The 12,147-nt window shown below is 42.1% G+C and overlaps 1 protein-coding gene across 2 annotated transcripts; it reads right to left on the minus strand.

The window, feature by feature from the left end:
• Nucleotides 1-1,447: 1,447 nt before the first annotated feature.
• Nucleotides 1,448-11,913, minus strand: CSTF77 (Tetratricopeptide repeat (TPR)-like superfamily protein). 2 transcript variants are annotated; one of them, XM_048705781.2, is made up of 23 exons: nt 11,703-11,913; nt 11,463-11,535; nt 11,251-11,313; nt 11,025-11,134; nt 10,538-10,638; nt 10,206-10,267; nt 9,969-10,109; nt 9,572-9,700; nt 8,514-8,560; nt 8,096-8,159; nt 7,670-7,790; nt 6,577-6,635; nt 6,394-6,462; nt 6,169-6,309; nt 5,242-5,306; nt 4,697-4,793; nt 4,358-4,417; nt 3,819-3,971; nt 3,119-3,191; nt 2,910-3,020; nt 2,661-2,771; nt 2,169-2,345; nt 1,448-1,973 (listed from the first exon to the last, which is right to left on the minus strand). In XM_048705781.2, exons 2-23 carry the CDS (start codon nt 11,511-11,513, stop codon nt 1,801-1,803), a joined length of 2,178 nt encoding a protein of 725 aa, XP_048561738.1. In that variant the 5' UTR covers nt 11,514-11,535; nt 11,703-11,913; the 3' UTR covers nt 1,448-1,800. The 2 variants fall into 2 exon arrangements, with proteins under 2 accessions (XP_048561738.1, XP_087402369.1); XM_087546243.1 differs by lacking the exons at nt 11,025-11,134; nt 11,251-11,313; nt 11,463-11,535; nt 11,703-11,913 and having other exon boundaries at nt 9,969-10,116; nt 10,538-10,590.
• Between the last annotated feature and the right edge of the window lie 234 nt (nt 11,914-12,147).

A 12,147-nucleotide genomic window follows, 5' to 3' on the forward strand; every position in this document is an offset into this window, starting at 1 on the left:
CACAGTCTTTGCGGACGTCTCCGCCGTGGTCTCTGGCCGGTCGCTGGCCCAGGCCTCCACAAGGTCAAGGCCTACGAGGACCCAAGTCGGCACCACGTCGGACTTCTCGAACATCTCCCGGCGTGCCACGTTGCGCCACTCCCTCTGTGTCGCCTCCTCGGCCGTCATTTCTCCGTCGTCATGGTGCTCCGCAACAAGGAGCTGCTGCCGCTGAAGCCACCGAGGTAGAGGAGGATTCGCCTGCGTGCCTTCACGATCACCAGGGACACCTCCTCCTTCACGAACTTGTCACGCCAGACGTGGAGTGTCAGCGATGCCGACTCCTCCTTCATACAACGTCTGATTTGGACATCGCGATTGTGCCGGAGAGGCGGTGATGCCAGCTCCAGCTTGACGCGGTCGTGATGTCAGCTCCTCCTTGATGCGGGCTCGCGGCAGCGAGGGCGGTGCCGAACCGCAGTACCCGAGCGACTGCGCGATCATGATATCCATTTGGGCCTGGTACTCTTCGTCTGTCGTTGCTGCTTCCGCTCGTCCTTGTCGTCTGAGGAGATGATGATATCCTCCTTCTCGAAGAATCCATCTGCTATGGAGGTCAATGACCCCGGAGAGCGACGGCGGTGGTGCCAAGATCCGGATCTTGAAGGAGATCCGGTAGTCACCTGCCGGCATAGAGAACCACAACTTCGGCATCATCGATGGAGGTGAGTGGAGAGGAGGTGATGTGTGATGTGGTGTGGATGACGCCGAAGCCGTGCTTAAATAGGTGCGGCCATGCGAATGGACTACTAGCCGGCCTCAATGCGGCACACTAGCCAGAGTAGGCTTATCGATCGCCTCGTCGACATTGAAGCGGCACCGCCTGCTCGGCCGTTCACATCGCTCTAACCGGGATCACTGCCATCTGGAGTCATGACCACTCTGGAGCGGGCTAACCGGCAAGAATGCGCAACAACCGCTTCGCATAGAGAGGGTTTTTCGGGCGGAGAGAGGTTTTGGGTGGGACCGACCGATCAGGCGCGTACGTTGCGGATGTCCGAACCCCTACAAACCTCCCCTGGTTTGCATATGATTTGCAAGATTTCAAGCGGGCGCGTCCACGGACCGATGGGGCATTGCGTTAAATGGCTTGTAGTGCCCGAACACATCTGTCCAAACATTTGGGGGCGTTTTGAGGGTCCACGTTGGAGATGCCCTTATGCATTTGATTAAGTGCATTGTTTTATTTATTTTTTCAACAATGTTTGATTACTATTGTTTGTACTGGAATGATTACTTCAGAAGCTTGACTTTCCTTATTCCTGAAGGATGTTAATGTTTACTAATATCCACTGAAGCCATATATCTTCTCTTCCTTATCTCTGGAGATTGTCGATAATCATCTCTTCCTCTTGTTACATGTCATAGATAATGAACGCAATGCCTACATTACAGGCCACAGCACAAATTTTGGTAAACATGTTGATGAATTGACACAACTATTAGTATTTCGCAGTATTCAGATTCGTGCTTTCCAGTAATCATAATACATACACATGTTATCTTCTTCAAATGCATATTAGTCACATCATGCTATTCTCCATGATCTGGCCTTTACTCATCCAGATGACACTGATTCTGCACGCTCCTGTCGTTTTTTGGACTTTCGGTTCGTATTCTCGCGCAATGCACTTGCCATGCCTACAGGTTTATCAGTCTGCTGTTACATTTGTACATGCATAACTTTCCCCATGAGCGGCCGAACTACATAGCTACCGAACGAACTACGTGAATCCAAAGAACTAGCTACAGATTGGTGAACTAGCTTGAACTGTTGGCTGACTGTTCCCCGGAAAACATGCTTCCACTGGACATCGCCGCCGATCCAGACTGAGCAGGGCCCCCACCGCGGTTCCTCTGGATCTGCCTGAGCCTGAATATATCTGGCATGGCTCGACTCTGCGCAGCTGCTGCTGCGTCTTCTTCCTCTTGCCCTGCACACAGTAAGCCAACAAATATTACATAAGCTTTCCCATTTTGTGTTTTTTAGACCACCTGTATTAAACCATAAGACAACTTCAACTTGAATCAATCGTAACAAAAAAAAATTGTTCAACAAATGCCAGAGCACATAATCTTAAACACAATACTGGCATTCTAGACCAATAAAGATTGGAGAGGGAGAGTACTTTCAACAGCCTTCCTTTTTGGAGGTCTACGAACTGATCCATTTTGGTTGCGGGGACCTGAGATATCAGTTGTGGCAGGGCCAGGAACTGGAGCAGACGGTTTGCCAACATCATGTCCTGTTGGCAGTGTGCTTTGCAGTAGAACGCTAAGCACAATGTCTATATCTGGTGATGGACCTGAAAAGACAAGAATACAATGAATATATGCAAAGGCATTATGCAAATCAAACCAAATTAGAAATAAGGCTATGCTGTGACTATGCACTGTATTTTGTTCATAACCATGCTTTCAATGACAAAAGGAGCATGCCCACAAGAAATAGTCAACATTTCTGAACATTTCTCAACCAATGAATAACATGCACCAAGCCTATGTTAGTGTCTGGTTTTAAACGGACCGGTTACGTGTTCTAAATATAATAGCATCTGGCAAACATTCTACAAGCTATGCATCAGATGACACTGAGTATTCGTACAGTAAGTCTGTAGTACCTTCAATAGCAGGCAGATTTGTGATGAAAGACATGAGTGGTGGAGAAAGCATTTTGAATATTTCATCAACCTCCTTTGTGTACCCACTGGATGTGGCTGAAATCACTGGTCCTGACAAATTAACAATGCTGCCTCATGAGTGAGATAGATAGGCAATTGCAACTGAACGATTGCTGCATTTACAAATGGAACCGCCATGCATCCAGTTCTTTCTCATTAAACAATGTGCCTACTCATCAATATAAATACCTTTCATCTGTCTAGGATCATAAATAACCATTCGAGAAGTCTCAGGACGGATGACTTTTGTAGACTGCGGCAATAACTTCGCATTGGCACCAACTCCAATAGTGCCTTTATCTGATCCAAAATTCGTAGGGCATATTATAATCAGCAAACACTTTTAATAACATGACGGCACAATTAAGTTTATAACAGAGAGCAGCTTGCCAGCTTACCTAAGGTAGAACCGCCACCACTAGTTAACATAACTGACCTGTCAGCCTTCTTAGACATGTTCTTTGCAAGCCACTGCAATATCGAAATAGAGAAAGCATTACAAGTGAAATTTGTCAATGGAAACCAAGCATGGACTCTCTGAAGTGTCACAAAATACAGCCCGCATCCGACATAAATTGATGGTGAAGAATGTATTCTTTAGCCAAATCAGCAGAGAATTTGAGGGCTACATCTAATTTTGATATCGTATCATTACTAGATGATGTAGCCAACTTTTTATTTATGGGTGTGCTTCATTTCACAATCAACGCCACTTGTTGCCGGAAGTTGCGCACCAACGCCATGTATCAAATGCAAATGTATCGTGTATGTAAACTTGATGATTCAACTAACATAAAGTCCATAGTTCAATCATCCAGATGTCGTTCAGTATATATACTATATACTACTCCCTCCGTTCCTAAATACTTGTCTTTCTAGGCATTTCAACAAGTGACTACATACGGAGTAAAATGAGTGAATCTACACTCTAAAATATGTCTACATACATCCGTATGTAGTAGTCGTTTGAAATGTCTAGAAAGACAAATATTTAGGAACGGAGGGACTATATATATATATATATATATACGTAAAAAGGTAATTTTGTTGATAAAGAATAGTTTATCTTGCAATGATAGTTATGCATAGTCAATGTACCTCCTGTCTTGACAGGTAATCCAATTCTTTTGATGAGCATGGCCAGAGATCCATATAATTATATCTAGAAACAACGTCATAAAGTGTGTTCTCTAAGGACGATACGACATCTTCTGATGTCCTAGATAAAGCTTCCTTCCTTCTTTGTTCCACCTGTGGAAACAAAATTTATGAGCACACTTATGCTTTAGAGGGGGTAAAAGGACTTGGGCACATAAAAAGCAGAGAACAATATAAACTGACAAAAGATCCAACTTATAATGAACACCCTAACAAATTATATTTATATCTAGTCAGAGATAAGCCATCTAAATATAAGAAGCACTTGACAACGAATCTCTAAGTCTATCCCATAAATAATTCATAGACCTTGAGACTAATGCAAACTGACATAAAAATACAAGTGCTGCACAATTATGGATACTGGATATTGCTCATGGCTTCGCCCTACAGTGCATGTGTGAAGAGGACCACACCTAATGGGCCGAACATGACAACCAATGATAACCTATATCTGCACTTTGCTTAGAGCTTCATACCTTTAACATGCTTGACAAATCCCCATAAATCTGCTCAAATTGAGCAAATCGTTTCCATACCTGCAGAAGAATAGCAACACATTAATTCAGAGAACAGACAGACAAACAAATCTATATCTATTTGCATGTTGCACCTTTACAACAAATAACCCACAACATGTTCTCCCGAGGCTATGTGGTACACCACCAAAAGGTGGAAATGATATTATTGCTATTGCTGGTGATCACAAGGCATTAATGCCAATTAAGATAGTTGTGAAAAAATGCACAGCTGAAAGGGCATCTCCTCATAATATAGAAATGTTGAGTAACTCGGAGCAAATAAAAGAAAATATTTACCTCTACGGATTCCTCAGGAGGAAGTAAGCTCAGAGCTCGCTCAAACAATGCACGTACATTTCTATCATCGTTTAAGCGACACAGGAAGTCTGCATATCTGAATCATAGCAAGAGTCTCAAAAAATCAACAAATTTGATTTGCCAATAATGGGACAGTGAAATGAACACTTTTCGACTGCCAATAGATGAACACAAAATAAGTAGCATAAAATAATAAGGACTCAACTACAAATCTGACATCAGATTTTTGACCATGGCAAATCGAATGTTTTTTATGGCAATTTATGTTTGCCGAGGATGGCAAGTTTAGTTGGCAAGCATGGCAAATCCGCCTCAGTTCATTTTTTTGCCAAGAAATTGCCATGCTTGTAAACTAAATTTGCCATCCTCGCACCAACATAAATTGCCATAAAAAACGTTCGATTTGCCATGCTTAACATTACTGAATAATAATGGAGAGACATTTGGTTCATGAGTTGGGACATTGATGGACCAAAATACAAAGATTAACGTTAAGGATTAATGATACTCAAATGGATACTTACTCGAGGACATATCCTGGTTCTTGCATAAATCGCTTTAAACCAACTTCAAAAACATTTTGAGCCACCTACAAGAGAATATTTAGCAGATACTGCACACATGTGAATAACTGCAACCGGAAGAAACATTGAATACATAGTGAAAAGGTGAACCCTAAGATACTACATAATCCCTTATTATTCGGTCATTTAAGCTCTTACTATTACGATGTCAACTGGCAGTTTAGGTACCACTTGCACCTTTATGGCCAACCTATACTCCAGGCTATTTGCAGGCACGGATACATATAAACCGAGGGCAATGCCAGCAAAAACTAGCATGCCGGTGCGTTCTCACAGGCTTGGCAGCCACAGGCCACAATTCTAATCAGGTCTAAATGTCCACTTCAACCCTCTGATAATCTTTACCAAATCTCTGCAATTTTCAATGGTTGGTAAGGTACTGCATAGCACAAAGAAGGGTATGCCATGCCTACTCGATCCTCTCTGCTGAGACAAACAACTAGCTGGGATGGCCAAACCCCAAACAGATGTCCTCTAAGTACCATCATAGACTGGACCTGAAAGCATTGTACTCCCTCCGTTCCGAATTACTTGTCACAGGTATGGATGTATCTAGATGTATTTTAGTTCTAGATACATCCATTTCTGCGACGAGTAATTTGGAACGGAGGGAGTACTAGCTAGCATGACAAGTTACCTGGTACAAGGCTCAAAGGTGAAAACTAACAGTGCATAATGATGGTGATTTATGCACAGATATTGGATATCCTGTGACGTTTGAGCTTAAAGCTATGCCTTGGATCCTATTGAACCTACTTTTGCAAATTATACTCTTCGTACTGTAATCAAACAGATAAAGAACCGCAGAAAGATAGCTGGCAGTCCGTAACGGAAAAATGTTTGCATACATGTCATCACTTTAACAACCTTCGCATCTTTGTCGAGGCAAAACGACATTGTAGCATATGCAACATAGACATGATAAGTGCAGCTTGGCAACTTCCGAACTTCCAAAAAGTACTTGCGAGCTGCTTCAATGCCTTCTGTTCTCCTTAGAAACCGAATAAACTGCAGTACAAAACAGAATGGTAAAGATACCACAGGAAGTGTAGCCATAACCATAAGTACTTTAAAGTAGTTATGGGAACAAACCTGAATGTGTGCAAGTGATGGCATGCTTGAATTTTCAGCTACAAGAGACTCGTATATTGTCTTAGCAGGCTGCAATGGGAAAGCGCATGCGAGGAAATAATGATCTTAAGAGTGCTTGTAGCAGAATGTGAGTGCTAGGGAAGCTACGCATTGTAGAAAAATTATCAAAGAAAGAAAATGGACCTGGATCGCCCCTACAGACTCTTCCAGTTCAGCAAAGGCATATTTTAGTACTTCAGAACCTATGAAAAGCAATAGGCAAAATAATTTCAGGAGTTGAAAGAACAGGTCAGGAAATGATACAGTATATTTCAGTTAAACCATCATTCTAGTCTACTGCTCAGTTCAAGCATGCAATTGGATTAGCATTAAGAATGCCTTGTCATCTTTGCATACCTGTCACACGTTCAGTGTGATAGAATTAAGCTGGAGAGTTGTTATGTTCACAGAATAAAGTATAAAAAATACAAAATAAGTGGCCACAAAAGATAAGCCAGTAACTAGGAGCAGCTGCTACCAATCCATATTTAACATCCTATCGCAAAATGGATTAAATAAGCCTCACATTAAAAAAATACTTAAGTGAGTATCACCAGTGCATGCCCGCACGCATGCAGGCATCCAATAAACGGTAAGGATCGGTCAGTGAGAGATCCTAATACTGATGCACGTGTAAAAGGATTGCACATGCCAAGCTAGAGGTAGCATGTCCTTAATAGCCTGATTGAATTATAAAGATTCATATATTAATATGACGGTATCTCACCTTGATCTAAGATGTGAACTGAACTGTGCTAAAAGTTCTAACATGTGGGCTCTCATCACATTCACACAGTTGGTCCTGTGGGTTTTAATTTAGTATCCTCCTTAGAAATGTGTTCAGCCTTCCTGGAAGATATATTTGGCGTTCCTTGATGGCATCCTATGGAGGTATTGTCTGTCCCCCAGAGTATATACCAATTCGTCAACCAGTTATTTAGTTCCGGCCAGTTAGGTGGACTGGGATTGGGCCTGATGCCAATACAACTTAGTAACTTTCATGCTCATGGGACCCTGGCCCATCCAAACAAGGGCTAAGGCAGTAAGATAGTAATATGTCTTTCTCGATGGCTGGGAGGCCCTAGAATATCCAATTTGTTTTCCCACAGATATTTCTGCACTCTGCTCTTAATCTTCCGGCAAACCAAGTATAAGGCACTAACTTCCAAAAGGATGACTACAGGACTGGCTACCATAATTGAATTGACCAAGAGAACTTCGCAGGATATTCAATTACCAGGGAGTGCTTTTACAGCACGCTGAAATATTTTGATTGCAGAATCCGTAGAACCATTCTTTGCATGCCATGTAGCATAATCATACCATACATCAGGATGATGGTATAGATACATTAGGCACTGAAAATAAAAACAGGTTGATACAATTCATTAATGTCCCCGCTTATAATGGTACGCATGGTAAAGGTGAGGTCTAATGACTGAACAGTTTATTCTAACAGAAGTATAGGGAATAATGAGGTCATTAACTATAAAAGGAAAAAATATGCATGCCATTGAGTACATGAGGTTTACACATGCCACCATATCATCAGTTGACCACAATGAATAAGAGTGCCTAATTAGAATACTATGCAAAGCATAATTATTTGACTACAGATTTAACACCAGTGTGCATCTATGTTCACATACAGAAGTTAGCTTACTTGCTCATAAGTAAAGGTAATACGCCTATTAGCAGCTGTAACATCAATTCTTTGAGGATTCCCCCTACAGTAAACAGAATACTTAGTGTTAGCAGAAATATAGGGAGTAACCTCGGAAAGAAGTGAGAGTGACAAAGGTGACAAACTGATATGTCAAGTTCGAATAAAGAAACATAGCATACTCGATAAATTTCCTCACTGAATCTCATCCAGGAAATAAAGAACTCAAAGATAGGTTGCAGACAAATTTTCGAGATCAGAAACAAAATACATTGACTGGAGCAGAGGAGAAGAAAACTGAAAAATATCTATATACAACAAAGAAATAAATTGCCTGAAGACTTGCATCAACCGAAAATATTACTGAAAATTGGAATCATGATTACACTTAGCTAATTTGATGCAGATGTTTACTCACTTCTCGAATGTCAGAAGTCTTTTCCATGCCAAACACTGTTGCTCTTCCTGTGAAACAGATTAATGAGCTCTGAGTTAACTGCCAGTTAAATACTGGTCATGCATCTACTACTCTACCAGAGAGGATGTCAGAAAACTATTCAATGTGTCGGAAGATTTACCAGCAAACCATAGACAAGAGAATAAAGACATATAGGGAAAGACAAGGACATCATTAGTCTCAATTCAATTATGTGCATTTCAAATGATACAAAGAGTGGTTCTTAACAGTAAGCATATATCTTCTCAAATACTATCTCGATTCAGAAATTGACGGGTGTTTTTGGAAAGCATGCAGTAAAACTTCCCTTTCTTTGACAACATATAAAAATTATTTAGGTTGGTTGGGTGGAAATGGTACCATTAGATTTATCACTACACATATTTTCATAGAATTTTAATAAAATATTCATAGAAAAAGTAACAGTTAAAGTTGTATACTGGAGACCATGTCCATATCAACAACATCATCTATCTATGAATGGAGAGAGTACAAATAACTAAATAGGATTTTACTAACACATTCATAGAAAAAGTAATGTTAAAGTTGTATACTGGAGACCGTGTCCATATCGACAACGTCGTCTATCCATGAATGGAGGGGGTATACAATAACTAAATATCTGTTGCGGGAAAAATATTGAGATTTACAAAAAAAAGGTGGTGGATTAAGGGTGTTGGAACTTCACGTAGGTAATCTTGAAAAGTGGAATTGACAATAATGGATAAAACTCTGTTATCCAGCTTTTCTAGAACACACTCAAATTGTTATGTTCGCAATCAAAAGTGACACTAGTACTGTTTTACCATACAGTTTTCCCTAAGAAAACAAGAGTGGCACAGAAATGTATGGCATTGTGAAAATGGATAGAGAAACTATGAAGGAAATTATAATTATGAGACTTTTCCTAACCACGCACCAAAATAATTATCCACAAAACATAACCATTTTGTAAAGTCAATAATTGTAGACTGTCACGCCTACTGTAAATCAACCTTATGACCTGATCAACTGCTTACCTTGTAGGAGCCTGTAGAGGGGGTGGCCAGCATGTTCCAATCAATATCATCAATATACTTCTTACGCTCTCTATATACAGCCTTAGCACTGTTAAACTTCGGTTGATACTCAGATAGCAAGCCTTTTGCCTGGAACATGGATAGGTTACAGTCATCTCCATATGAAATGCACACCAGACAGGTTTGCATTGTCTTGAGATTTAATAAAATAAAACAGTAACCGTATTAAACGGTCGAGTGCAGTGAACACTACTGACATACCAGAATGAACTGAAAACGAACAACTTCACACTACTAAAGGACTAAAGACTGGTCTTTTTGCCAATTGAATGGATGGAGTTATATGCTGGCTGCTTTTTTCATAATGATTAGTGATCCAAACGGAAAATCTACTAACCAAGGTGCGGCTAACTGAATTTTCGAAGTTATCATAATCCTTCCATAGCTGCTCGACATGACTAGTTGGAACTAAAATTGCCTTCTGATATACTTTACGTATAGTAGTCATGCGGTGTGACTCTTCCTGGGGCGTCATAACCTGAAGACTTTCAAACAAGGAATCACAAATGAAATAACTCAAACATAAGTAAAAGGGCATAATAATGTTAGGACAGGAAAATGAAGAAACACAAACCGGCATTGACTTCAAGAATGCAATGTACTCCATCCAAACGGGGCCAGATGCCACATCATTGCCTGTCACAATTAAGCTTCTTAGATTCATGTATGAAGATGCATGGAGAAGAGAAGAAAGCTATGAAGCCGAAGAGCAGGAGGGGTAGCCGAATGACCCACGTGTACCACAAGCTCCCCATGTTGATTGGGGGCTTCCATAAGAGAATGAAAAGCTCTCTTTTTACAATAAAGAGTGAACCAGAGTTCAAAAATCTATTGCAAAAGTGGCTTAATAACAACGCACTGCTTATTATCTAAGGTCAACACTTAATAGAAGTACTTGGTACTTACCGACATAGTTAAGCATGAAATCAAAAGCCTTTTTTGTCTCTTCCAGACCCTCAGAGCCCCTTTTGCTGTTTACTTTTTTAATAAAGTTGATGTAACAACGCCTGCAAGTTACCCCCAACCCGATAGGGTAATGTCAATACTGCAGTTGCAAACAAACTGGAAAATTTATGTTGAAAAGAATATGACAGTCGTAACTAAGAGCAGTATAAGGTTCAGACACATCAATTGTGTGTTTACAAAACAATGAGGTGATCACAAGTTCACAGCAATTTTGATCAGACAAGCAGGGCACCGTTGACTGGTGACAAGATCAGGCAGAATGAAAGAAAACTGACACCTCACGCGGGCGTCAATGGAGGAACGTGTTGGTAGAAACAGTGACTAATAATTTGTGCAGTGACAGTGAAGGAGAATTTCTCATCTACCGCAAAACACAATCTAGGGCATGTGGTCATAGATCATCAAAAAAAATGTGGAATCCCCTCACCAGAGATTAATATGAGGGCAGGTGAGCAAGCATCTGCTGAATATCTGCTTGGCGGTCTCCTCGTCATTCGTGACAATGTATGATTCCACATACTGCTTCCAGTACTTAGCCTGCATGCACATTCAAGCCTCAGCCCCAGAAGATTGGCAGCATGAACCGAGAAAATTCGGTGGAGCAGGAGGAGCCCAGCCAAACAAGCATTTGATGGAAAATTCGACTGGCTCACCGCTGTCGGGAAGGTGGCTAGCAGCTTCTCGTAGATGGGGGCGGCCTCGCCAATGGGGAGATTCTGCAGGAAGGAATGGGCACAAAACATCAGCAGGTTCACTCACCAGCTCAAATCACCTCAAAACAGGGGATCCGGGGATGTGGGGGGGGGGGGGGGGGGGGGGTGTGGCGGAGAAGAAGGGAGACAATATGGGTGGTGAGTGAGCTCACGAGGGTCTCGTGGGCGAGGATCTCGGCGGCCTCCACGTTGTAGATGTCCATCGCCGCCACGGCCGCCGATTTCCTGCGCGACAAAACCAGGTTAGGAGTGCTGAGAACCGAATGGAGCGTGTATGGATTAGATTTGTGGTGGCGAACGAGCGAGAGGGTTTGGATTCGAGTGCTCGCGGGATGGGGTGGGGGAATCCAGGCGAGGAGGGAGAGAGAGGGGGAGGGGGGTTAGGGCTTAACCCCGGAAGAAATCGCTGGGAGGAGAGGTTGGGTCGTTGCTCCGCGCCGGTGGCGACTGCGCCGGGATGCGTCCCTCGGCGGGCGGCGACGGCTGGAACACGGGGGGCGCGAGCGGCGACGGCGGGGAGTGGCGGGAGGCGGCGACGGCGACGGCGACGGCGAAGCGAGAGGAGCAAGGCAGGGATTGCGGGCGCAGTGGCAATCTGTAAAAACGAGCTAACTAGAGGGTGTTTTCGGGGTGTACGGATGAAAATCCACAAAGATTTAGGGTTCTTTTTTTGATTCAAAGGAATTTTGTAGGAGCATTGAAAGATTAGAATCCCTAGGAATTTTTCTAATGTCGATTGTTTGATTCATGATTTTTCTTATATGGATTGTTTGATTCATAATTTTTCTTATGCTGATTGTTGATTTATAGGTTTGAATCTCACAGGAATTTTTTAAG

The sequence above is a fragment of the Triticum urartu genome, chromosome 3A, assembly GCF_056163025.1.
Source record: "Triticum urartu cultivar PI428250 chromosome 3A, HENAU_Tu73, whole genome shotgun sequence".
Lineage (NCBI taxonomy): Eukaryota > Viridiplantae > Streptophyta > Magnoliopsida > Poales > Poaceae > Triticum > Triticum urartu.